Raw genomic sequence first — 25,507 nt, 5'->3', positions numbered from 1 at the left:
TCCTGGGTTCTCTTCCCAAGCTGCCCCTGCCTCAGTTTCCCTTAGTGTGCACCTCACCCCAGGCCAGCCACAGCTTAGGGGCCCTATGATACCCAGCCCCAACCCCTTCCCTCCCTCCCCGACCCCGGCAGCCCAGAGCTGGCTGCGTCCCAGGTTTGTGACCCTGGACCTTGGCCCGGGCTCCTGGGGCCCAACCGCAGCACTGGGAGGGAGGCCGGCTATGTACACAACAGGCCAATGTCTGTGACCAATAGCATGTGGGTCACAGCTGCAGGGGGGCGTTGCGGGTCAGGTGTGAGGGGCACCAGCAAGTCTAGAGGGGCAGAGGCTGTGGGTTGGGAGTGAGGGGTACTGGCAGGGCTGGGGGGGCAGGGGGTGGTGGGTCGGGAGTGAGGGGCACCAGTAGAGCAGGAAGACGGGGCTCCTGATCCCCCCTCCTTCAGGGTCCGGCACCTCCAGGCGGATCCATGTGTTGGGGCAAATCCAAGAGGTGGCACCAGGGGAGGGGTTGGGGGCGTAGAGGCGGGGGAAAGGGGGCAGACGGGAGCCATATATAGACCACCTGCCCCAGGGGCCAGACCCCAAAGTAGCTGCCTCCAGCTGCCTCAGGACCCCCTGACAGGATCAGGCCCCTCGATGCCTCGCAGCCACCCCCCACCATGGGCCCCCTGGGCTCTCCTGGCCTCGGTGCTGCTGATTGAAGGTAGCGGGGGGGCGCTGAATGTCTGGGTCCTCCCTGCAACCCAGACGCCTGGGTCCTCTTCAGCTCTGGGAGGGAGTACAGGGTTGGGCCGAGAGCGGGGGGACTGGGAACCCGGACACCTGTGTGCTCTAGGAAGGCAGTGGGGTGTGAAGATGAGAGCAGGTGGGTGCAGAGCCCGGATGCCTGGGATCCACGGCCTCTCCTCTCCCCCAGCCCGCTGTGGTCCTCAGCTTGGATTACTACAGCCATGAGGGCACCTACATGCAGGCCGTGGTCCAGCCCAACGTGACCCGAATGACCTCTGTGCTGGCCCACAACATGTGCACGGAGCAGATGATGGCCATGACCATCGGTAAGGCCCTGCCTCAGTTTCCCCTTATGCAGGCCCACCCCAGAGCTGGCTGCATCCCAGATCTGGGACCCTGGCCCTCAATCTGGCTCCAGGAGCCTCTCTGGCCTGGGGCCCTGGTCAAGGGGTTGGGCCAACCACAGCCCTAGGAGGGAGGGCAGGGGGATCTGCTCCCATGCCCACAGGCCTTGTACACAACAGGCTGTTGTCTGTGACTGATGGCACATAGTGCATGCCTTGAAGGCAGAGCAGAGGCTTCTGGTCTGGAGTAAGGGGCACCGGCAAGGATGGGGGGGCAGGGGCTGCGGGTTGGGAGTGAGGGACATCATTAGGCCTGGAGCAGAAAAAGGGCTGCAGGTCAGGAGCGAGGGGCACCAGCAGGGCTGGGGGGCAGGGGCTGCAGGTCGGGAGGGAAACCAGCGGGGCTTGGAGGCAGAGAGCTGGCAGGCTCTGTACCCACGCTGTTCCTCCCACCCGCTATCTGCAGTGGGAGGGGGCAGACGGCCGTGCTGCTGCGGGCGGGGTACAGGGCTGAGCACCTCCTTGGCCTGCAGAGCTGCAGCTATGTGATGTTGCCTTTCATCTCCTCCAAGCTCCACGCCTGTGACTCCGACCTATGCAATGAGCAGTTCTTCAACCACAGCCTCCACCTCAATGTCCCCCCAGGTACCGCTGCTGCCTCAGGGGTGCCAGGGTGGGCGGGCAGGGGCTTTTCCCCCTCTAGGTGGTCCGAGCTGGCCTCGAACTGGGGTTCGGACTGGGTCAGAGAGGGTGTTTCCCCACCGGGGGCACTGGATCTGGGCCCCATCCTGGACCCCTGCAGACTCAGAGTGGGGAGGGTCCAGGGCTGACGCAGGTGAGAGCCCCCCCACTGTGGCCCAGAGATCCCAGCCTCCAGACCCGGGCAGGGCTCCAACCCGCAGCCCCCACTGCCCGCCTGTCAGAGAGACAACCCAAGTGTCTGGGCTCTACTGGCTGGGGGGGGCAGAGGCCCCCTCCATTCCCCTCCAACTGGGCCCATAGTTCACCCAGCTCCTGTTCCCCTTGCAGAGGCTCCAGCCAATGCCACCGATGCCCTGCAGTGCTACAGCTGCCTGGGCCTGAGCCCCGAGAGCAGCTCAGGGGAGAACATGGACGTGGTCCAGTGCCCCCCAGATTTCCCCCGGTGCGCCATCGGGACGGCCAGTGCCACCATCGGTATGGAGCCCTGCGGCTGGCAGCCAGGATGCCTGGGGTCACCGGAGGCAGGGAGGGCGAGTGTTGGGATGCGGGGAGGAAGGCAGAGTGGGCAGAGGGTGTGGGGGGATGGGAGGTGTTGGGATGGACGGACTAACCATTGGGTGGACAGATGGACAGGTCTGTATGGGGATGGAGGAGTGGTGGATGAGGGGGTGCTGGGGTGGAAGGATGGGTGTGTGGGTGGGCACGTTGAGGCCAGCCGGTGGATGAGTATTGGGGTGATTGGACCTGCCGACAGCTCCTGTCTCATCTCCCCTCTCTGCCCCCAGACGGGAACTGCACAGCTTCCTCCTTCTACCGCTCCTGCCAGGACAGAAACAGCATCCGGACCCACAGCAGCCACAATTGGGAGAGCTCCACCCGTGCTGTCACGACCACCTGCCATGAAAGTCTCTGCAACGACGGGCCCCATGAGTCTCTCACCCCACCGCCCTTGTCCCCCCACCCCAGCCTAGGGGATTGGCACCCTGAGGGGGCCTAGGCTACATGGGAGAGGAGGTCCTGGCTTGTGGATGCCCAATGCCTCTGGGTGAGGAGGCCCAGCTCGATCCCATCCACGATGCCCCATCCCAGAGCCAGGCACATCTTGTCCCCATTATACCCAGCTCTGATTCCCACCCCAGAGCCAGCTGCAGCTCAGGGCTAGCTTGCTTGGCAAATGCCTGCTAGGCCTCTGTCCATGACTCCTTCCTTTTGCCCATTAAACTGGACCCCCGGAAAGCTGCACCTGCTTTATATCGGGGCAGAGCCTTCCTGGTTGCATCCCGGTGCAGGACACGGGGATTAAGGGGAGGAGCCGAGGGCTGCAGGACAGGAGTGTGGGTCCAGAGCAAGGAGGACAAATGCGGGGGAGAGGCTGTGGGGGGGCAGGGGCTGCGGGTCAGGAGTGAGGGGCACTGGCAAGTCTCTGGGGGTACCTCCACCTCCTTTGTAGCACAGGCCACATCCTAGGGTTACCATACGTCTGGGTTTTCCTGAACATGTCCTCTTTTTTGCCCCCCTCTGCTGCATCCAGGTGCGTTTTTTAAATGAGAGCAAACGTCAGGGATTTCCTCTCCCGGGCTGTTTTCAACATGGCCACTGCTGGGTCAGGAGTGAGGGGTGCGTGTGTCCTGCGCTGAGCCACCCACCTCCCTGCGCCCGACCACCTTCCCGGCTCCGAGTGCCTCCCTGGGGTGCCTCCCATCCGGCCCACCCCTTTCCTGGAGCACACCCGCTAGCCTGGGGCTCCCGCTGCCACCATCCCAGGCTCTGGACTCAATCCTGGCTCTGCGCACCTTGGAAAAGGCAGGCCTGATCGTCCAATGGGTACTAGCCCCAATACAGGCACTTGGGGCACTTCCCAAGTCCGGGGCTGATTAGGAAAGTCTCCCTTAATCCCCAGACCTAAGGGGCCTCCTTGGCATAATTTAGACCCACCCTCAATAAGTCTCCCACACCGGTCACAAGGAGCACTTTATTGATTACAGGGGGTAGGGCGGAAACAGGGTAAAAGGTGGAGCAGTATCATAGAAATCTCAGAGGAATCCCATAGAGCAAACCAGCATGGCTGAGGGTAGCCTTTTGATCTCGCATCTGAGTTACTGTAAGCTAAATATCTAGTTGGGTCTCGAGTAGCTTACTCACACGCATCATCCCGAGGTGGTTGGAGTTTCCTGACCGCGTGGCTAATGGCTTCTCTTCTTCCTGGCCCAGGCCTTTAAATAACCTTTCTGACCTCAGCAGCCCGGTCCAATTGAAGCTGCCAGAGCTGGCCACTAGCCAACCAATTTAAAAAGCATCACTGGGTACCTGGGCCTGGGCTGGGCTCCCCCCCCCCCCCACCAGAGAATCCCCCTCGGAGGCACCAGGCTTTTGTCCTGTAGGCAGGGAGGAAGATCCCCTGCCCTGAGGGATTCAACACCAGCCTCTCATGCTGGGAGAGACAGATCTCTGGAGAGGGACACAGACGGTGGCATTTCTGCCACACTTCCCCCCCTCCTTTAAAAGCTCGGACACGGAGCCTCTCAGGGCCATGGGTCCAGGCGTGTCGGGTCAGGGAGCTCCCACGGGATGCCAGAAGAAGAGGAAAAAAAAAAAGAAAATCTGAAACATGAACCGAGTTATATCAATAACATACAGAAAGCATAAAACCTGATGGGCAGTCTTACACGAGTGATCTCTTCACTAGTTATAGCACCCCCTCTTTTCCGAATTGGGTGGTTTGCCCGAATCTGGGGCCGCCTTGCGCTCTGCAGGAGGTGGCCCTCTTTCTCCTTTTTCCCCCCCCTCTTTGGACCCCTTTTTGTTCCTTCCCAGAGTAGGGAGGCTTCTCACCATGTAGCAACAGTCGGTCTGCAATTTCAGTGGCCTCTTGAGCATTTTTGGGGTCCCTGTCCCTGACCAGGGTCTTAACCTCTCTCGGACACCAATAATAGAATTGTTCCAGCACCAGGAGCTGGCATGACTTTTCTACAGTGTCAGCCTTGGCTTCGGCCAACCATTAACTGCATGTCTCCTCCAACAGGGCCGCATAACCAGTCAATGCCTTCCTGGGTTGTGGGCGCATATTCCAGAATTTTTTCCGAAAATAGTCCAGTCCTAACTTGAATGTTTTAGACACAGCAGCTTTAAAGGCATTATAGTCATCAGCTGCATCTGAGGGCAGGCTGTTCAGGACCACCGCCATGTCACCTTCTACCAGAGCAGACAAGTACATCATGATCTTTTCCTCCGGCACCTTACACCGCTGGGCTTGTCTTTTGAAGTTGCTTAGGAACACCGCAGGATCGTCCCCGTCTCGGTAGCGAGCGAAGGCTGAGACGTCCAGTTTGGGGTGTTCCCCGGACGCTTGCGGAGGGCTCGCGTTTCCCCCGTTGCTCTGCAGATGGAGCTGAGCGTCGAGCTTTTTCTGCTCGAGCTCCAGCTTTTTTGCCTCCAGCTCCATCTCCATCCTTTTCACTTCTAGCTGTTGTTGTTCCTTCTTGCACTGGGCCTCCAGCTCCAGCCTTTTTAACTCCATCCTTTTCAGCTCTAGCTCATGGAGTCTCTGCCGCTCCCTCTCGGAGGGTGATCTCTCAGCGGCCTCCGGACTTGACGAGCGGGAGTGTGTTTCTGGGTCGGACTCAGTTGTCGAGCATGAAGCTGATGCTTGTCCTGACTCGCTGGTGCACAAGGGTTTAACCAGCTCTTCCTTCTTTAGCCCTTTCTTCACGTGAAGGCCTCTCTCTTTTGCCAGTTCTTTCAGTTCAGGCACAGTCATCTGGACATACTCGTCCGTCATCCTGACTATCTACACTATCCAGTCGACCCGATGCCAAATTAGAAATTGTTTGCTCAAGGGATTTCAGTGACTCTATTCCTTTCCCCAAATTATGCCTCAAATACAGCAGGGTATTTGGATCCCACCGCTGTCACCATGTGTGGCGGGCCAGTAGGGGGCGCTCCTGCGTTGAGCTGCCCACCTCCCTGCGCCAGACCACCTTCCAGGCTCCGAGTGCCTCCCTGGGGTGCCTCCCGTCCGGCCGACCCCTTCCCTGGAGCACACCCGCTAGCCTGGGGTCCCGCTGCCACCATCCAAGGCTCTGGACTCACTTCTGGCTCTGCACACCTTGGAAAATGCAGGCCTGATCATCCAATGGGTCCTAGCCCCAATACAGGCACTTGGGGCACTTCCCCAAGTCAGGGGCTTATTAGGAAAGTCTCCCTTAGTCCCCAGACCTAAGGGGCCTCCTCGGCATAATTTAGACCCCCCCTCAATAAGTCTCCCACACCGGTCACAAAGGAGAACTTTATTGATTACAGGGGGTAGGGCGGAAACAGGGTAAAAGGTGGAGCAGTATCATAGAAATATCAGAGGAATCCCATAGAGCAAAACAGCATGGCTGAGGGCAGCCTTTTGATCTCGCATCTGAGTTACTGTAAGCTAAATATCTAGTTGGGTCTCGAGTAGCTTACTCACACGCATCGTCCCGAGGTGGTTGGAGTTTTCTGACCGCGTGGCTAATGGCTTCTCTTCTTCCTGGACCAGGCCTTTAAATAACCTTTCTGACCTCAGCAGCCCAGACCAATTGAAGCTGCCAGTGCTGGCCACAAGCCAACCAATTTAAAAAGCATCACTGGCTACCTGGGCTGGTGAGCGGGGGCTTTTCCCTCCCCCTGCCCAGGTGACCAGAGAATCCCCCTCGGAGGCACCAGGCTTTTGTCATGTAGGCAGGGAGGAAGATCCCTCGCCCAAGGGGCATCAGGGGGAAGGGGGTTGTGGGTCCAGAGTGCGGGGCTGGAGGGGAGACAGGGGGCTGCAGGTCAGGAGTGGGGCATGGGGCTCTAGGGCAGGAGTTAGGGGCACTGGCAGGGCTGGGAGGGGGCAGGGGGCTGCAGATCAGCAGTGAGGGGCACTGGGAATGGGGGCTAGGCATGTGACTGTGGGAAGGGTGTGCAGGGCACTGGCAGTGCCAGGAGGCTGTGGGCTGGGAGTGAGGGGCACTAGTGGGGTGGCAGGGTACTGTTTTTTGGGAGTGAGTGGACTGGCAGGGCTGGGGTCAGTGGGTGGGGAGTGAGGGGCAGCAGCAGGAGTGGGGGGGTTGTGGCTCATCAGTGAGGAGCAGCAGAAGGGGCAGGGGCAGGGCACCAGCATGTCACTGCCCACCATCATATCCCCCCCTGCCCTGACCCCTATCAGCATCTCTTTTAGATCTGGAAATATGGTAACTCTGGCTCTGCCGGGGCAACCTCGGCCCAGCTCTCGGCACCTCGCCGCTCACGCAGGGGCCTGTCAGCAGCGTCTCGTCTCCTGGGGAGTCTGCAGGAAAGAGAAAGCACAAGTTGTGCCCCGTGATGCGAAAGCCAGGAGCAGCCCCGGGAGGGAGCTCGGCCCAGCCCAGAAGAGCGGAGTGGGGCAGAGATGAACAGCAAGAAACACCCCCGCGCTCTGGAGCAACGAGCTGCTGCATACGGACTCGGAGCAGGAGGGTTCACAGGAAGAGGAGGCTGAGGGACAAATGAGCAGAAGGGGTTGATGTCAGGGGAAACGATGGCAACAGGGGATTTGGGAGCTGAAATAACACATAAAATTGGGAGAACAAGCAGCATCTTCTCAGGTGGAAAGAGAAGGGCCTGGGGGTGGGATACGCCGCTGCCCAGCTGCCCCATTCTCCAAGCTACACAAATGTGCTGCCGCACACAATAAAACATCATGCTGCACAATAACCTTTTAATGCCACGCACACAGTGGTGTACCAACGAGGGGATGGTAGGGGGCCATGGCCTCTGGGTGCTGGCCTGGGGGGGACGCCCAGTGCCGTAGCATGGGGGTGCTGATGCTCCCCCTGCCACTGCTGCTGGCTTCGTGTCCGGCTGCTCACCACCTGCCTCAACCCGGCCACGGGCTGCTTCAGGAGAGAGGAGGGGTGGGCACACTGAGATACCTGCGCACTCCCAGCCAGGATTGCTCACGGATCACCAAACCTTAGAGGGATCATTGCCCAGCCGGCTCGGCTCCTGGTGCCTGCTCCACACACCAATTCCCTCCTTCCTTGCATTGCTGAGCAGCCTCTTGCCTCACTGAGGCTTCCTCACCACTCGCCAGTGAGCCCAGGACAGATCCTCCTTCCCCAACTGCAGGTGCGATCCAGCGCGGGGAGCAGCTCCGAGCTCCAGCTGAAGTGTGGGCAGGGCAAGGAGGTGCCCCCTCTTCAACGTCTCTGCCCACCTCATCTTCTCGGGTCTCTAAGGACTGGGAACTTAACCTTTCATCGTCTCCTGAGGGAAGCTGGTCCCGGGGGAGCTCAGCACTAGGGAGGGCAGGGGTGCCTTGAAGCTGAGACCAGCAGGTAAGCATATGCTGACGGCTAGGGGACACGACAGTGTGGGCCTAACCCACAGGAAGGTGACACTCATCCTGGTCTCAGCCCCCCTGGCACCAGTGTCTGACTGGGACAAGAGACAGCCTCAGCACTGACCTGTCGGGAGGGTCTTCCCCCACCGCCCAGGAGGGAGCGCTGGGACAAGAACCCAGACACCTGGTGATATTGCAAAATCAGAGCCCTGGTCTTCTGCACCCTCTGGAGAGGACGGGAAGGAAAAGGTAGGGGGATCAGACGAAAGCCCATGTGATGGCACCCACTTCATGGCTGCCTGTCTCTCGCCCCACTCGACCGGTTTGTGTCCTGCGGGAGACGCGCCCTATGGAAAGGCAGGAATCTCCTGAGGTACAGACACGGGGAACTCAAAGAAACAGCCTGTGGAAACGTATTCCTGGCTGGAATTGGTGGGAGAGGACGGAGGAGAGACAGCCAACTCCACCTGGGAGAGACATACCTGGAACAGGTTGTTCAAAGACCTCCCAAGAGGAGGAGTAGACAGAGGTGACACAGAGGACAACAACACAACCGAGCCTGGAGGCAGCAGCGATGGCCACAGCATCGGCAGCAGCAGCGACAGCAACAGTGCCAACGGCAAGGGCAACGAATGGACAGAGAACGCAAACCCCTCATGTAGGAAGAAACTGTTTGAATTTGGGAAATGACTGTGGATGGGAGCGGGGAAGTGCAGGTGTGCTTATTGTAACGGGCAAGCAGGATATACCTTGTTGTAAGGTGTGTGAAGGAAAGCGTACGGGAGATGTTGTGTATATATATATGTATAGAGAGAGAGAGGGAGAGAAATATATTTTTCGAAAAACCTCCCCCAAACCACTACATCAGTTGTGTCTGTGGAGTTTCGCTGCCATTTTTTCATGGTCACAGGTTAATTTTCTAGGATCCTGAGCTGCCCATGCCTTTCACAGGTCAGTGGGAATCTTCATTTCCACTTTTTGTCCTTTCACTCCTTCCCCATGCCCTTAGTGTCTGAGAATCCTCTGCCAAGATGGTGGGGATGTCTGCAGTGGCCCCAGTCACACAGGACATCATCAGAGAGATCCCCATATGGCATCCTGTCTGGTGTCCCACAGTCTCCTCTTGGAAAAGTGTTTTACCCAGCATGTTTTAAACCAAGCCATGTTCTGTCACAAGCCCAGAATGCCTAGCATCTCTTGCTCCCCCTTGACATGTGGGGATTTTCTCATTAAAAAGCTAGGTGACTGTGGCATTGATGCCTACACAGTCAGATGGATTGCAAATTGGCTGAGGGGCTGCACCCAAAGAGTGGTGGTGGATGGGTCATTTTCGACCTGGAGGGAAGTGGGCAGTGGGGTCCCCCAGGGCTCGGTCCTCGGGCCTGCGCTGTTCAATTTCTTTATTAGCGACTTGGACAACGGGGTGAAGAGCAGCCTGTTTAATTTGCAGACAACACCAAAATCTGGGGTGAGGTGGGCATGCTAGAAAGGAAGGACAGATTACAGCAGGACCTGGACAGGTTACAGGGGTGGGCAAATGAAAATAGGATGGGATTCAATACTGACAAGTGCAAGGTGCTGCACTTGTGCAGTAGAAACCAGCAGCACACCTACAGGCTGGGGATTCCCTTCTCGAAAGCATAGTGGCAGGAAGAAATCTTGGAGTCATTATTGACTCCAAGATGAACATGAGCCGACAATGTGAGAACACGGTCAGTAGGGCTAACTGCACCTTGTCCTGCATTCACAGATGCATCTCGAGCAGGTCCAGGGAGGTGTTCCTCCCCCTCTACGTGACACTGGTCAGACTGCAGTTGGAGTACTGTGTCCAGTTCTGGGCACCGCACTTCAGGAGGGATGTGGACAGCATGGAGCAGGTCCAAAGGAGGGCCACTTGCATGATCCGGGGACAGCAGGGCAGGCCCTACAAGGAGAGGCTACGGGACCTGAGCCTGTTCAGACTCCACAAGAGAAGGCTGAGGGGGGACCTGGTGGCCATCTATAAACTTACTAGCAGGGACCAGCGGGGTTTGGGAGAGACCTTGTTCTCCCGAGCGCCTCCTGGAGTAACAAGGAATAATGGCCATAGGTTGCTAGAGAGTAGGTTTAGATTAGACATCCGTAGGAACTACTTCACAGTCAGGGCGGCGAGGAGCTGGAACCAACTTCCAAGGGAAGTGGTGCTGGCTCCTCCCTTGGGGTCTTTAAGAGGAGGCATGACGTCTACCTGGCTGGGATCATTTGAGCCTGGTTTTCTCTCCTGCCCAGGCAGGGGGTTGGACTAGAAGATCTACAAGGTCCCTTCCGACCCTACATCTATGACTCTGAACAAATCCGTGCTGGCTGCCCCTCAGCGTGCTTGTCAAGAATGGACTCTGATGATTCTTTCCAGAGTCTTACCAGGGATTGAGGTCAAGCTGATTGGCCTGTAGTTCCCTGGATCTACTTTCCTCCCTTTCTTGAAGATGTGCACCACATTGGCCTTCTTCCTATCTTCAGGTACTTCACCTGAGTGCCAGCATTTTTCAAAAATCTTTGCCAGTGGCTAGGCTATGCCTCCTGCCAGCTCCGTAAGTACTCGGGTGCAATTTGTCAGGACCCGCTGGCTTGAAGGTGTCCAGCCTCTCGAGGTGTTCCTTTACAAGGTTTACACTGATGCTGGTTATAAATTCACCCTCTCCCTGGCTGTCCCACATCTTGCTAGGCAACCCTTTGGGTTGATGAACAACTGATGCAAAGTACCCATTAAGCAGATTAGCTTTTTCCTGGGTGTTGGTTGTCAGTTGTCCCATTTGGTTTAGCAGGGGTCCAATGTTACCCTTGCTTTTCTTCTGACTCCCCACATATCTCAAAAAGGACTTTTTATTGTCCTTGATATGTGTAGCCAGGTGGAGTTTGGTTGCAGCCTTGGCTGTCCTGGTTTGCTCCCTACAGGATCAATGCAGAGTAATCCTCCTTTGTGGTGATTCCTATCTTCCATCCTTTATAAGCCTCTCTTTTTTGGTATAAGAGGTCCACGAGATCCCTGCTGAGCCAAGGGCGTTGTTGTGTCTTTTTATGACCTTTCCTCTGAGATGGGATGGACATCTCTTGTGTTTCCAGGATTGCTCCTTTAAGGAGTGACCACTCCGCTTGGACTCCTCTCCCTGCTGAGTCTTGGTCCTTTAGTGCCTCGACAACAAGCCTCCTGAGCTTATCAAGGTCAGCTTTCCTAAAGTCGAGGACTTCTGCATTGCTGACTGACTTGTCCACTATAGACAGCACTGGTGAGACTGCAGCTGGAGTAGTGCACGCCGTTCTGGGTGCCGCACTTCAACATGGATGTGGAAAAGCTTGAGAGAGTCCAGAGAAGAGCCACCTGTATGATCAGAGACTGACAAGGCAAGCCATACGAGGAAAGCATGAGGGAACTGGGCCTCCTCAGCCTAAAAAAGAGAAGGCTGAGAGGGGACTTGGTAGCAGCTGACCGCTACATCAGGAGAATACGGCAAGGGCTTGGTGAACAACCAGGAGTAATGGCCACAAACTCCTGGAAGACCATTTCAGGCTCAATTCTAGGAAAAATTTCTTCACAGTCAGGGCATCCAGGATCTGGAATAAACTCCCTCCAGAGGTGTGCAATCACCTACGCTGGAAGTCTTCAAGAGGGAACTGGACAGTCACCTAGCTGGGGTCACCTGACCCCGGTTGTCTTTTCTGCCTGGTGGAGGGGGGGCTGGACCCAATGATCTGGAGAGGTCCCTTCCAGCCCGACAAGCTATGAATCTAGCCAGTATCCCCCACACCCCACCCACAGAGCCCAGGCAGCCGTGCTCCCAGCCCCCTGCTCTCACTGCCCAGCTCCCACTCCTTTCTGAGCACCCAGGTGCCCAAGCTCTCATCCCCTTCCCTCACCTTCCCTCCCCAGCTTTCACCTGCTCAGCCGACGGCTCCCACAGCATGTGCAGCCCCACCACCCTCTCCCCATCCCTCCCTGCTCCCTGTGCCAAGGGCTGCAGTGGGGGACTCCATCCTGAGGGGACTGAGGGGGCAATCTGCTGCTCCAACCCCTTAGCCCAGGAGTCTGCTGCTTCCCAGGGGCCCGAATCCGAGACATTGCGGAGAAGATCCCTGAACTCCTCCAGCCCACTGACCACTACCCCATGCTCCTCATCCATGTGGGTGCCAATGACATGGCTTGGAGCGCTCCTAGCTGGGTCATGAGGCGCTACAGGGATTTGGGAGCAGGGCTAAAGGGTCTGGCGGCACAGGTGGTGTTTCCTTTGATCCTCCCAGTCTCAGGCTATGGGGTGAGGAGGGACAGGAGGATCCAGGTAGTGAATCAGAGACTGTGGCGCTGGTGTCATCAGGAAGGCTTTGGCTTCCAGGACCACACTCTGCTCTTTGGTGAGAGAAGCAGCGAGCTGCTGGGAAGGGATGGCCTCCAACTCACTCCCCTGGGGAGGAGGCTCTTCTCAGCCAGACTGGCTGACCTGCTCCACCGGGCTTTAAACTAAGCCCGCCAGGGGATGGGGGAACTACCGCCACTGCTGGCCCCCATGGGGACACCTGCCTGCCTGTACACAAATGCCAGGAGCTTGGGGAATAAACAGGAGGAACCTGTCCTCTTGCTAAACACAAATAATTACCATGTCATAGGGATAATGGAGACCTGGTGGGACACCACCCATGACTGGGCCACGGGTATAGACAGCTATACCTTGTACAGGAGAGATCGAGTGGACAACAGGGGCGGGGGCGTAGCTCTCCATGTCAAGGAAAGCTACGTGTCCCTGCAAGCCAACATTGGCACCCAGGGTGGACGACTTGAGACCCTCTGGGTTAAAATCCGTGGGGAACACGGCTCAGGGGACACGATGGTGGGAGTCTACTACAGACCCCCTACCCAGGATCGAGACCTTGACCAGGAGTTCGCCAGGGAATTGGCTAAGGCCACACGCTCCCGGTGCATGGTTCTCATGGGAGACTTCAACTACCCAGACATCGCCTGGGAAGAGCGCTCGGCCAAATCTGAGTGGTCGCAAAGCTTTCTCTTGTGCGCGGATGAGCTCTATCTGAGGCAGGAAGTCTACAGGCTGATGAGAGGTAAAGCACTGCTTGACCTGGTACTGGCAACCAGGGACGACCTAATCAGCGACCTAATGATCAGTGGGAATCTGGGTGACAGCGACCACGAGCTGATCACCTTCACCATCCACCATAAAGCTGGCAAGTCAGTTAGTAATGCAGAAGTCCTTGACTTCAGGAAAGCTGACCTTGACAAGCTCAGGAGGCTTGTCGGTGAGGCCCTAAAGGGCTACAACCCAAAGGGGAGGGGAGTTCAGGATGAGTGATTGCTCCTCAAGGGAGCAATCCTGGATGCACAAGCAAAGTGTATCTCATCTTGAAGGAAAGGCAGCAAAAGGGCACAGCAGCCCCCTTGGCTCTGCAGGGAACTAGCGGACCTCCTGCATCTTAAAGGAAAGACCTACAAAGGGACAGAGGACTGGATCTACCACCAAGGAGGAATACTCTGCACTAGTCTGGACCTACAGGGAGCAAACCAGGAAAGCCAAGGCTGCGATGGAAGTCCAGCTAGCTACATATATCAAGAACAATAAACAGTCCTTTTTTAGATATGTGGGGAGCCGGAGGAAAAGCAAGAGCAACACTGGACCCCTGCTGAACCAGATGGGACAACTGACAGCCAATGCCCAGGAAAAAGCCAACTTGCTAAATGAGTACTTTGCATCTGTTGTCCACCAGTCCCAAGGTACACCCCAGCCCACTGCAGGACAGGGAGGCCTGGGTGAGGGAGACTCCTTACTGTCCATCAAAGCTGACCTCCCCCTTGGGAGGAAAAACCTGCAGCATGCTTATAGGCTCAGCAGTGCTACACTGGTTAGCACCACAGATGGAAGGGACTTGGGGGTCATGACTGACCACAAGATGAACATGAGCCTGCAATGCAATGCTGCGGCTAGTAAACTGAGCAAAACACTGGCTTACATCCATAGATGCTTCTCAAGCAAATCCCAGGACGTCATTCTCCCGCTGTACTCGGCCTTGGTGAGGCTGCGGCTAGAGTACTGCGTCCAGTTTTGGGCTCCACAATTCAAAAAGGATGTGGAGAAGCTTGAGAGAGTGCAGAGGAGAGCCACGCGCACGATCAGAGGCCAGGAAAACAGACCATATGATGAGAGGCTGAGAGCCAAGGGGCTGTTCAGCCAGGAAAAGCGCAGGCTCAGGGGAGATCTGGTGGCTGCCTACAAGTTTATCAGGAGTACTCGTCAGGATCTGGGGGAACGTCTGTTCACCAGAGCGCCCCAAGTGACGACAAAGTTGAATGATCACAAACTCCTCGGTGACCGATTCAGGCTGGACATAGGGAAGAACTTCTTCACTGTCCGAGCCCCCAAGGTCTGGAATAGACTGCCGCCGGAGGTGGTTCAAGCATCTACTCTGAACACCTTCAAAAGACATCTGTATGTTTATCTTGCTGGGATCCTATGACCCCAGCTGGCTTCCTGCCTCTGGGCAGGGGGCTGGACTTGATGATCTTCCAAGGTCCCTTCCAGCCCCAGCGTCTATGAATCTATGAGTCTGTCACGTCTCTGTTTGCAGGTCCCGGGTCCGGCTGGGGGTTTTGCCATTGGGCCCCCAGAAAACACCCTTACAACGTGATACATGGTTTCCTCCAGCAATCCCAGGGAGTCTTCCACTGTCTGTGGAAACTCTCAGGTCAGTCAGGGCTGGGCAGCACTGTTTGAGGATTAGAAAGCCTTTGTACCCCCTGTGGGTGGATCCCAACTTGTTCCCTTGCCAGGCTGGTGCACAGGCTGCCTCAGTTTCCCCTGTGGAGGGGGTCGGGAAGTGAGCAGCCCCAGCAGGTTCCCCCTATGGTCACTGCCTGGGCAGTCCGATGGGAGCGAGGCTGGTAGAGCAGTAATAGGGAAGTGGCCTCTCCCCTGCCTCCACATCTCCAAGAGCAGGGTGGGGGTCTCTTCTCCCAGCTGAATGGGTCAGTACATCCCCACAACCCCCTCGCCACAGCTGTTAAAGCAGATGCTGGTAGGGCACCTGGCTGACGGACAGAAGAGGCCGGAGTCCGCTGGGCTCTCCCCGGAGGGAGCGGGGAGCGGAGCCCTGGCCTTGCCCGCCCGTCAGGGCTGGCTCCACTAGGATGCCGGGACCAGAGACCTGTGTGTGACCCACTGCACTGTGGGGCCCTGGGGTACCCGGTAGCGCTGCCTGGGTGGCTGCTGCACGGCGCGAGCGACAGCCTCCCCTACAGTCCACCGGCCTTGCAGACTGCTGTGAAACCATCGGCAGGATTTAATTACTTACAAGGTGCTGTATGCCCGATGCACTAGGACAAGCGTCACACCGCAGGACCCGGTGATGGTGGCTTCAGGGTTAATGCTTCTTGGATACACTTTCCACTTGGGGAACGTATGCAAATTACCCGTGATCAATAAGGAAGGGGGGGGGGGGGTTGCAGGGCACGCGGGGCCGCCCACACCTCGCTCCAGCCCTGCCCGGCCCGAGCCCGCCTCGGCGGAACCGAAAGCGAAAGCGGCGCCGCCCGGCTCGGGGCTCCGCCCGCTGCCCCGGCCCGGCCCGGCCCGGCCCGGCTCCGCGCGGCGGGCTGCGTGCCGCGCCGAGCACCGGGGCGGGCGGGGGCCGGCATGGCCGAGCAGCTGCTGGCGCTGCTGGACGAGCTGGACGAGGAGCGGTTCGAGCGGTTCAAGGTCCGGCTGAAGCACTCGTGCCCCGAGCCCCGCGTGCCGTGGGGGCAGCTGGCCTCCGCCTCGCGGCCCCGCACCGCCCACCTGCTGCTGCAGCGCCACCCCCGCGGGGCCCTGGCCCTGGCCCTGGCCCTGGCCCGGCGCCTGCTGGAGCGGGCCCGCCAGGTGGGGGCCGGGGCCGGGCCGGGCAGGGGGCGCGGGGGCCGGGGGCGCTCCGGGAAGGGGTCCCGTTGTCAGCGGGTGGGACCGGGGGGTTTGGGCTCCCGGTTACTTCCTTTTCTGCCACCAGGAAAAGAGCTGGGCAGCTGCAGCGGGCGCGGGTCGGGTCGGGCTCCCTCCCGGGCTGGCTGATGGCCGTGCCCGTGCACTCCTGCTCCTCTTGCTCCTGCCCTTCTTCCAGGTCTCTTCCGGGGCCAGTCTCGAGCTGAGGGGTTCAGGGCAGAGAGGCGTTTGGGGTGAATACAGCTCTTTGCCTTCTGGCACTTGCAGCCTCTGTGTCTCCACCGGGCAGGGGCAAGCAGGAGCCTACACCGGGCCTGGGCAGAATGAGTGCAGGTCACAAGCTCCTGAACGTGCTGGTCCAGGACAGAGCGAACGCTCGTGAATGCACTGGCTGCGCGCTGCCCTGATTTTGGTTAGGCAGGCATCACTAAAAATGTTCTAGGCCCATTACTGATACCGATTATTAACCAGCCGTATCGGCCAGTACGCTTCTGATAACCAGCTTAGTTACCTGTGATACTGGCAGCTGCTGGAGCACACCAAAACGAAAAAAAAGTTATGTCAGTACTTTACAATGTAAGTGTTGGGATACCATCTCTGCCTCTCTTGCAGTAGAGCTGATCCACACTTCTGTTTCTCTTGCCTCTCCCCAGAGGACAGGGTTTCTTTCCCCTGCTAGTGCGGGGGGGGCAGGGGAGGAAGGCTCCCGTGTTCCTGCCCCTTGGTACGTAGGAGGGAGATGAGCCTCTGGCAAGAATTGTAACTTCAAGCCTGAATTTTCATTGCTGAAGACAATTCAGTGCAACACAAGCAGTCGGGCAGCCAGGCTCCCTGGAGACCTGCAGCCCCAAGGTCCTGGGCTGCCTCTCACCTCTGCACAAGGGTGAGACCTAGTACCAGAGGGGAGCCGCTGCCCGGGGACTGATGCTAGAAGAGCAGTGCTCTGCCAAGGGGCCAGGCTCCTCTCTGGTTGTGCTCACCCGTCCTCTCACCTCTGCCTCCTCATGACAGTGGGAATGGTCTGGTTTGCTCCTGTCCTGGGCCCCTGGGCTGGAGCTGTGCAGGGCCATGGGGTTCTTGTTAGGGCAGTGGTGGGCGGTTAGTTGGGCCCAAGGGCCACATAGGGAGTTTTGGTCAGTTGTTGCGGGCCAGGTCAGCAAACCACCCGCCCCCCCGTGTCCCCACGATGGTTCACCAAAACTGCCTTTGGGGCTGTGGATAGCCAGGAGCAGTGCTGAGGAGTGGAGTGGGAAGGGCAGGAAAGGCTGGGATCACGTGCCCCTCCCCTGTGGGGTGCAGGGTGAGGGTGGCACGTGTGTGTGTTTCTACGTACGTGTGTGTAGAGGGGGTGCTGCCTGGGCGGTAGGTCTGGGGAGCCTGCTGTGGGTGAGGGGAGGGGGTGTGTGCAGCAGAGCTACCCCTGGCAGTGTGGTCCATGTGCCCCTGCGGCGCTCCACACGGGGCTGAGCCCTGCCCATTCACACCGGGCCACCCACGCCATGCTCCTTCTGCAGACCATAACTGGGCCAGGTGCTGCTCTGCACCCCCACCTCCAGTCCCAGGATGTGGAGCTGGAGCCCCACGTGTCTTCCAGGAGTGGTGTGGCGCGGTGCAGCAGGAGTGAAAGGAGGAGCTGCTGCTGGAGGCAAGGGGCGCAGAGCCTCGTCCACCTGGCTGCAGCCGCCTGGGAACAGCCTGCTGGCAGCTGCTCCTGCCACAGCACATGGGGCTCTGCCTCCAGCTCCCAGGGAAGTGGCAAGGAGCCGAAGCCGGAGCCCCAGCGCTGTGGCAGGAGTCACCCTGCTGAAGCTGCTCTCCCGCCCGCCCGGAGCGGTGTAGCGCAGCATGGCGCGGTGCAGCAAGGGCAGGAGCAGGAGCACCCTCCAGCGGGCTGTTCCCGGTGCGGCTGCAGCTGTCCAGGTACTGCTCTGCAGCCCCCACTTCCAGCAGCAGCAGCTCCTCTCTCTCTTGCTCCACCACACCGCACCACTCTCGGTGGGCATGTGAGCCTCCAGCTCCAGATCTGGGAGCTGAAACCAGAGCTTCGCGCACTGGGACAGGCGCTGCCTGACTGACTCTGCTTGCCCAGTGCAGCGCAGCGTGGAGCAGCGAGGCAGCGGCGAGATCAGAAGCCAGAGCTGCCCCTGGAGGCAAGGGGCATAGAGCAGTGCCCGGCTGCAGCCGTACCGGGAACAGCCCTGGCAGGAGCTGCGTGCTGGCCAGCGCCTGGGCCAGCAGCACCAGCGAGAGCCCAGCGCATGCATGCTTCCCCAGGGCGAGCGGGCAGGGCAGGGCATAGCTCCATGTGAAGTGCCGTGTGGGCAGCACTGGGCTGGATCCAGTCAGCTGGTGGGCTGGATCTGGCCCCTGGGCTGTATTTTGCCCACCCCTGCAATAGAGGCTGTGGAAATTCGCTCCTCTGCACAACCCAAGAAAGGGAGTGTTTTGCAAGCTGCAGACATGGTGCATGGAGCACTTCTTTGTTGTGCTGGGTATTTCAGGCCCGTGGCACAAACAATAGAAACACTGCAGGTCTGATTTTTTTTCCCCGAGATACGGGGAAAGGAAACTTTATCCCCTTTACTTAGTTATTAACAGGCTTGTGGCCACAGGAGTGTCGGGTTTTACATCTCTTCTTGCTCACTGATAAAACTCTTTATTTATAGGGAAAGCACCCACTGTTATATTGTGCTCCTTGCCCAGTCTGTGTGGTAACAGGTGTAGGAGATAGATGGGAAGTCCTTTCACTCTTCACTCCCTCCTGGATGCATCTTGCACATGTTCATCCTAACCAAATTGTTCCTGCCATCTATCAGATGTCGGCTGCAGCAGTGTCCGGTCAGCAGAGCAGCGCAGAAAATGGTTTTTGCGTCTCACAATATCTGCTCTGTATAGACTGAATCCAAACTCTGCCACAGGGGAGAGATCCCTTTGCTATTGACCCCTTTCCAGAGTAGCCCAAAGCCTGCCCGCTAAGGCACTTGTGTGGAGTCTAGAGAGCAAAGTTCAAGTCACTGCCCTAAATCAAGTGTGAATCAGACCCCAGGTTCATTTCCCAGGGTTTCCTGGGCTTTCAGTGTCCTAAATGCTAAGTTGCAGCTGTTCTGCAGGGCAAAAGAGGCTCAATTGCTCTGCTCTATACCAGAAATGTAACACTGGACAGGAAACATATCTCCTGGCTTAACCTGTGCGTAATTCCCAGTGATGGGTTTGAGCTTTAGCAAAAAGTTTGTCAGAAATTCCTGTCCACCTCTGGTCTTCAGCGGTTACTTCTTTTAAAGGTGAGGCAGTCACATCACTCGGTCACTAAAAGGGTCAGGCTCTGCTTTACTTAGCAGACGGCCTGCGGACCTTTTGGCACCCAAGTGTGAGTCTCTTCCAGCCTGCTGTGCTCCCTGAAAAACTACTGGAGAAAAACTCCATCCGCTCAGCGCTCTTGTTGACTTAGTCTTAAGGCTAAAATGAGGATATCTTACACAGGTAGGCATTGCTTTTTTTCCAGGGACTACAGATAGAAAAGGATGCGGCCCCAAGTGGCTTTAGAGCCAAGTTAAGGCACGACATATTTCTGGCGAGTTGTTTCAATGTAATTTCTTTTTTCAGATTCAGGACGGGAGAAAACATCCTCAGAGATATCAGCAAAGGGTATGTGACATCCACACAAGGAGTTGATAACCCGGAATAGTGATGTCTGGTTTAATAAAATCAGTGCTTTCCTCGACGCCACCTTGAGAAATGCAAGTGGCTACTTAAACACAATCATTGCAAATGCATGAGAACCTCCTCTTTTTTATACCCAGGTGGTTGGTAGTTTCTATAGTGCATATAGAGGTGCTCTCTGTGGACTATTAAAGCACAATAAGGTTACTGCCCATTAAAAAAAAGTGCAGTTAATTGCCCCCAGGAAAGGGTCTACACATGCACTGGCTAGGGAGAAAATTTGCTCCCAATGGTGCAGTTGAGAGCAGGGTGTTCCTGTCCCCTGCCCTGCTCTGCCCAGCTGCAGCAGCTCGTCGGAGCTCCAGGCACCCTGAGGCTGGCACGGGGCTGGTTCCAGTACCCATATTCAGGGGGTAGAGAGGGCGAAGGGAAGAGCTGTCCCGGCAGCCGGGATTTCTGTGTCCTAGTGACATGGGGATCAGACCCTCATGATACAAGTTAGATACGGGGCAGTTCACAAAGCTGAACTTCCCCCGGGACTAAGGAATCTGTGAAGAAACCCGATATACTGCACCTCTCCAGACAAAACCAGTAGCCTGCTTCCCCACACTGTGCCGTGTCACCAGAACCGCACCAGTGTTACCTGCTCCCAGAGCCTGATGGGAAAGATTTCAGTTGTGAATACTGTATCAGCCGTTCAGGTGAAGCGAGTTCCTGAGGGGTCGATGCACAGCAGCTGGTATCAGTCCCCAGGAAGCGTCCATGTGGTGCTGCTGGCGGTTATTATTATTGGAGTTCACTTCAGTTTCTTTAAGGCAAAGACACCACAAAACATGGAGAGGGAGGAGCAGCAAAGGGAGAAACGCCTGGGACTGACTTGCTGGGCTTGTGCTGGAGCAACGACAGGCCAACACGTGGTCAGTACTCGGAGGCCTGGCAGCCTTTAGCCGTGTGCGAGGATGGCAAGTAGCTGCTTCGCTGGTCTGGAGCTAACAGAGGGATAGAGCCGTCACAGCCGGCTAAGCCAGGCTGCTCGTAGACAGCACAGGAAAGGCAGCACCCTAGGGAAGGACGCTGCGGGAGGAAGCGATGCCCTTGTCCACGGTCAGGATGTTGCTGAGGACTGGAGGGGCTCATGTCATCTGCTTCCCCCTCTATGGCTGTCTGTGGTCACAGCGTCCCTTGGTGTCTGGTTGACAAACTCCGGGGGTGTCGTGGTGGGGGCAGATAATAATGAGCTGAGCTGTATTTTGTACTCTGGGCATGAATGCCTCGTGCTTCCCGAGGCTGGTGGGGCACGGTGACCATCCGCAGGCAGCAGTGGTGGTGTCGGCAACGGGGTCGTGGTGGGTCCGGACAGGGGTGGGCAGGTGGGGGCAGTGCCCAGCTGGAGCCCCACGGGGCCCTTGCTGCAGAGCTGTAGGAAGGAGGGGCTGGGAAAAGCAAGGAGAAAGGAGCTCACGCCTGAGGCCATAGCTTGTTGGGGCCCTTCGTCCCCTCGCTGGTCTGCCCATGTCCTTGTTCCCACAGCCCCTGCTCTAGCTGCTGGACCCCACTTCCCTCCCCGAGCTGGACGCAGAACCCAGGAGTCCTGGGGGTTGCCCCGTGTCTGTCCCAGGCAGCTGTCCTCTGTCCTACAGGAGGTGGAAATGTGCTGAGGTCACAGAGGCCGCGGCAGGACGGGCCCGCTGCGACCACTCTGCTTTACTGAATCACCTGTCATGCTTTTCTGCACTTCTTCCCTGAGGAGAGAAAAGGGGTGCTTCTGTCTGGTGCAGGGACCCTAGGACTGGGGTGGGGGCTGTTTCCCTGTTCTCGGGAGCAGACAGCACAGCCCAGGGCTGCAAAGCATCTGGGATGCTGGGGGACTCCGGTTCAGCTTGAACCAGGAAGGGAACTGGGACAGGCATTGCATAAGCCAGTTGGACCCAACTCAGTGAAGTCTGACACTATTTTCAACCAGGTTTATCTGACATCAGTTTCAGGCATTTTGAAATGGGTTTACGTGCACTGGACCTATCTTCTGTTACAGGTTTCAACCAGTGTCCAATCACTTAAGCCGGTTTATGTGTAATGTCTGTCCCTAGCCTTAATGTGCGACTGCTCCAAGCTCTTCCTAACATCGCCCCGGCTCGACATTCCTCAGCTCTTTGTGTAGCCAAAGGGCCACGTGCAACAACACGCTTAGCACATGCTATACTTACATCACAGTAAGCATTACCACATGTGCTGAGCAATGACATGATCATGCTAACTATGTTTTCCCACCCACACGCTCCACGAGTTGCTCTGGCGAGCCAGGTTTCTTCTGCTGGCAGCCAGCCAAGGGAGGCATGGGGAGCCAAGCCCCGGAGAGGAGGTTGTCTCTGCTCCTGGATCCCACCAGTGGCAGACCAAGGCTCCCAGGCAGTGCCAGGGCTGGGACCCACAGTCGGCAACCATGACCGGACAGCAATGATAGCATTTCTCTTCCAAACAGACTAGATGGGGGCTCGTTCAACTGTGCAAGCTTTAGAGCATAAACCAGAGTGAAAGAGCTGGTGCCGAGAGATTTCCTGTCTGCGGATGATACGGCCTTGCTTGCCCGCTCTGAATCTGGCACCTCACGCTTGTGTCTTTGTCGGTCCGGGTCCCCTGGGAGGCAGGGCAGTGCCGTCAACTCCTTCTCCAGGTGGGAAGTGCAGGATGTGGAGCCTGGGCAAGTAGCCAGGGGGTCAAAAAGCAAGCTGGAGACAGAGCGGTGCCTGGGCCCAGGGCGCCCAAGTCTTCAGAAAGAGCCTCGCACCCTGACCATCCTGCTCAGGCCTGGCCGGCTCTTTATGTATTCCCCTCCAGCCCACCCCTCTCCCCCCGCCACCACTCCCCCTCCCACTGGGGGCTCCTGGGGCCTTCTGGTCTCCAGCACTGTCTTTCGGAAAAGATCCTGAGGATCCAGAGGAGGAAAGAATTGATCACCTTCTGCCTGTCTGAACTGTCACTTTGTCTGCACAGGGACGACCACGATGGATCAGCACCTGGGATGATGGAAACCTTTCTTGGGAACTTCCCTGTAGACTCCCCTTCGTCTTGGGAATGGGGAAAATATTAGGAAGCAGCACAGACTGCAGCAAGGATGAGACCCCCACAGTGCAAGGCAGTTTCTCAAAGTGGGATCTTTATTGGACTCCAACAAGACGGACACAAAGATACGCCAGGAAAATGCAATGCTCGGGATGGAGACAGAAAACACCAGCTCTGTGGCTGTGGAAGCACGTGACACTGCAAACGCCCTGGAGATGCACAAGTCCCAGGGACAGCTACAGGGCAGACTGGAAACTCCCCATGGGCTCCAGAGGGGCTTTGGGGGCTTCTTCTCCACCCCCAGAAGTAGAAAGATCCAGGTACCCACACCCCTCAGGAGCCCACAGCTCCCGGTCCCCGGGCCTGAGCCCTCAGCCCTGCTGCTCTCTCCCCTCCCCAGCCCCTGAAACCAAGCCCCACCAGAGGCAGACCAACCCTGGAGCACACACACCTCTTTATGAGGCTCTGCCACCCCCAGGAGATTGGCCTTGACCATCTTCACCCAAATCCTACCACGCAGGCTGCGCATTGCTGCTGGAGTCCCTGGCAGCGACGGTGCCCAGCTGGAGTGCCAGGTGGTCCCAGCTCCGCCCCTCTCCTCCAGCTCCTGGCCGGGCAGCCGGTGCATGAGGGTTTACCAGTCTGCATTTTCACTCTGCATGTCCTTTATGACCAGACCAGGCTTCACTCCTTTCACAGCCTCCAGCTCTTGCTTTGTTTCTGCATTTAGTATGTAAAGGTCCAACCTTTGGGGGAAAAGGAGCAGAAAAAAAGAAAAAAAAGAAAACAGCATGAATTCTCTGTGGGTATCGCCACGGAGATGCCATGGACCCCGGGACACTGCACACCACGGGGGTCTGTGCTGGGACAGGCCTTATCTGGCAGCAGCTCCTCAGCCCCGAGCACGGAGCAGGTCCCCCTGTGACAGCCCTGCGCAGAGAGAACAAAAGTGCGGCCCTTGCTAATCAGAGCCCCCACCCGGCGCCTGCTGGAGCCCGCAGCGTCTCTCATTCCCACCCCTGCCTGCTGCTCCCACCGCCACCACTTCCCCACACAGCCTGCTCTGCTGCTTTCTCGGGGGCTGCTCCGTGTGCAGAGGGAGGGAGATGCAGTCTCACTAATCATCTCTGCATGGAAGCAATAGCATCTAAGCTCTCCTGGCCGTGTCCTACAGCACCTCCTCGCAGGCTGCAGCAGCACCTGCCCCTACGGCCTGTTCCCAGCAGCTGTTGTGCTCCTGCAGCCTTGGGCACAAACTGCCTCTGGATTGCAGCTGGGGAGGTGAGGATCCATCCCAGCTGCAAGCACGGCAGTGGCATCGCCTGATCTTCGTGTCTGCTGCACAGCCAGGTTGGGAGGAGGAGGCTGGGACGGCTGGTCACAAACAGAAGAAAGCAAGCAAGAGCCAGGGCGCTGGGTTGTCGTCTACGGCTGCTCTAAGGAGAGGGTCTCGGCAGTGTCACACCCGCCACGGGAGGCGTCCCTGTTCCCCACCATGCAGGAATGCTTCAGATTCGTGGAATGACTGCATTGATTCCGGTCCCAAATGAGGTTGCTTTCCCCGTGCATCCTGGGAAAGAAGTCCCTTGTCTTGGATTCAAAGACAGAGCCCTATTTGAAATTCATCAACGGACGCCCAAACCTGCACGTACATGTGGGCGACCCCTGGGGCTGACAGATGTCCAGTAGCCACCGCGGGGGGGGAAGTCCCATGAGGGTCAATGACCCCTGAATTGGGCAAACCTGAAAACTGGGGAGTCACCAAAGTCTGCCAAGGACAGATAAAAAGCAGTGAAAAGTGACCCTCAGTGGCGCCCTCTTGATCTCCAACTTGACCAGCACCTGACCGTCCAGCCAGAAGGACCAGCTGGCGACTCCGTTCTGGAGGATAACACCACGCTGGAAGAAGCCTCGACTGGCCATCGACGGCAGACTCCACCCTCTTAGTTGACAACTAAATCCAGACCCTCCTTGGGTTTGCCCACCCCCTTGGGCGACTCTAAATCCTAGTCCACCCCCTTGGGTGACTATTGCCCACCCACCTGTGGGATACGTATACCCGACTCTTGTAGCTCACTACTCTGTGTGTGTGTGTGTGTGTGTGTGTGTGTGGACCAGCCCCAAGGTTTATGATTTGACTTCATCACAGTGTTTCAATCCGCCTAATAAACCAGAATTTTAAGGATCCCAAGTTGGACATTTGTAGCCAACGTTATTTGGTGGAGAACGCAGGCATTATTGTAGGATTATTAGTGGTTTGGTAATTGGGGAGACCGTGTCTCCAGATAGAACCCACGTCCACGGAGGTGGATGGGCAATAGTCACCCAAGAGGTGGACTAGGATTTAGACTCGCCCAAGGGGGTGGGCAGACCCAAGGAGGGTCTGGATTTAGTTGTCACCCAAGGGGGTGGACATATCCCAAGGAAGGGATTTGGCTGTAGAACTGCAGGCGCAGAGGCAGAGTTGGGAGCACAAGGGCTCAAGGAACCTGACAGGCTTGAGGCATGTTGAGGAAAATGTCTTTGTTTAGGAAAAAACCCCTAAGGTTGGAGCAGGAGGCCAAGAAGATAAGTGGGTACGGAGGGAGGAAATGTCCCCTCTCCATAGGGAGATTCTGAAGGGTGGACCCAGCCCACGGAGGGAGGATGTGTGCATCCCAGGCTTTTCCACAGGGGACATTGAAGCCCAATTTGAAAGATTTTGCCTTTGTGAAAAACCCCCAGTTCAAAGG

The 25,507-nt window shown here is 57.5% G+C and overlaps 2 protein-coding genes and 1 non-coding gene across 3 annotated transcripts in view; 1 reads left to right on the top strand and 2 right to left on the bottom strand.

Moving 5' to 3' along the window:
- The first annotated feature begins 553 nt into the window (after nucleotides 1–553).
- On the top strand, nucleotides 554–3,134 carry LOC106737855 (uncharacterized). Its single transcript, XR_002088787.2, has 5 exons — nucleotides 554–703; nucleotides 917–1,055; nucleotides 1,646–1,718; nucleotides 2,103–2,249; nucleotides 2,561–3,134. It is a non-coding gene; the product is annotated as an uncharacterized LOC106737855 (transcript).
- A 599-nt stretch (nucleotides 3,135–3,733) lies between these two features.
- LOC132245709 (uncharacterized) lies at nucleotides 3,734–15,648 on the bottom strand. The gene is made up of 2 exons (XM_059718541.1): nucleotides 15,433–15,648; nucleotides 3,734–7,071 (listed from the first exon to the last, which is right to left on the bottom strand). The coding sequence occupies exon 2, from the start codon at nucleotides 5,551–5,553 to the stop codon at nucleotides 4,774–4,776; it is 780 nt and encodes a 259-aa protein (XP_059574524.1). The 5' UTR covers nucleotides 5,554–7,071; nucleotides 15,433–15,648; the 3' UTR covers nucleotides 3,734–4,773.
- A 7,774-nt stretch (nucleotides 15,649–23,422) lies between these two features.
- The window catches only part of LOC132245859 (NACHT, LRR and PYD domains-containing protein 12-like), a 48,458-nt gene continuing 46,373 nt past the window's right edge, over nucleotides 23,423–25,507 (bottom strand). The window contains exon 10 of the mRNA XM_059719037.1: nucleotides 23,423–23,521. The gene's annotated coding sequence lies outside the window, so the exon portion shown is untranslated. The remainder of the gene's footprint in view (nucleotides 23,522–25,507) is intronic.

The sequence above is a fragment of the Alligator mississippiensis genome, chromosome 15, assembly GCF_030867095.1.
Source record: "Alligator mississippiensis isolate rAllMis1 chromosome 15, rAllMis1, whole genome shotgun sequence".
Taxonomy (NCBI): domain Eukaryota; kingdom Metazoa; phylum Chordata; order Crocodylia; family Alligatoridae; genus Alligator; species Alligator mississippiensis.
This window is presented reverse-complemented; position numbering and strand designations above follow the sequence as displayed.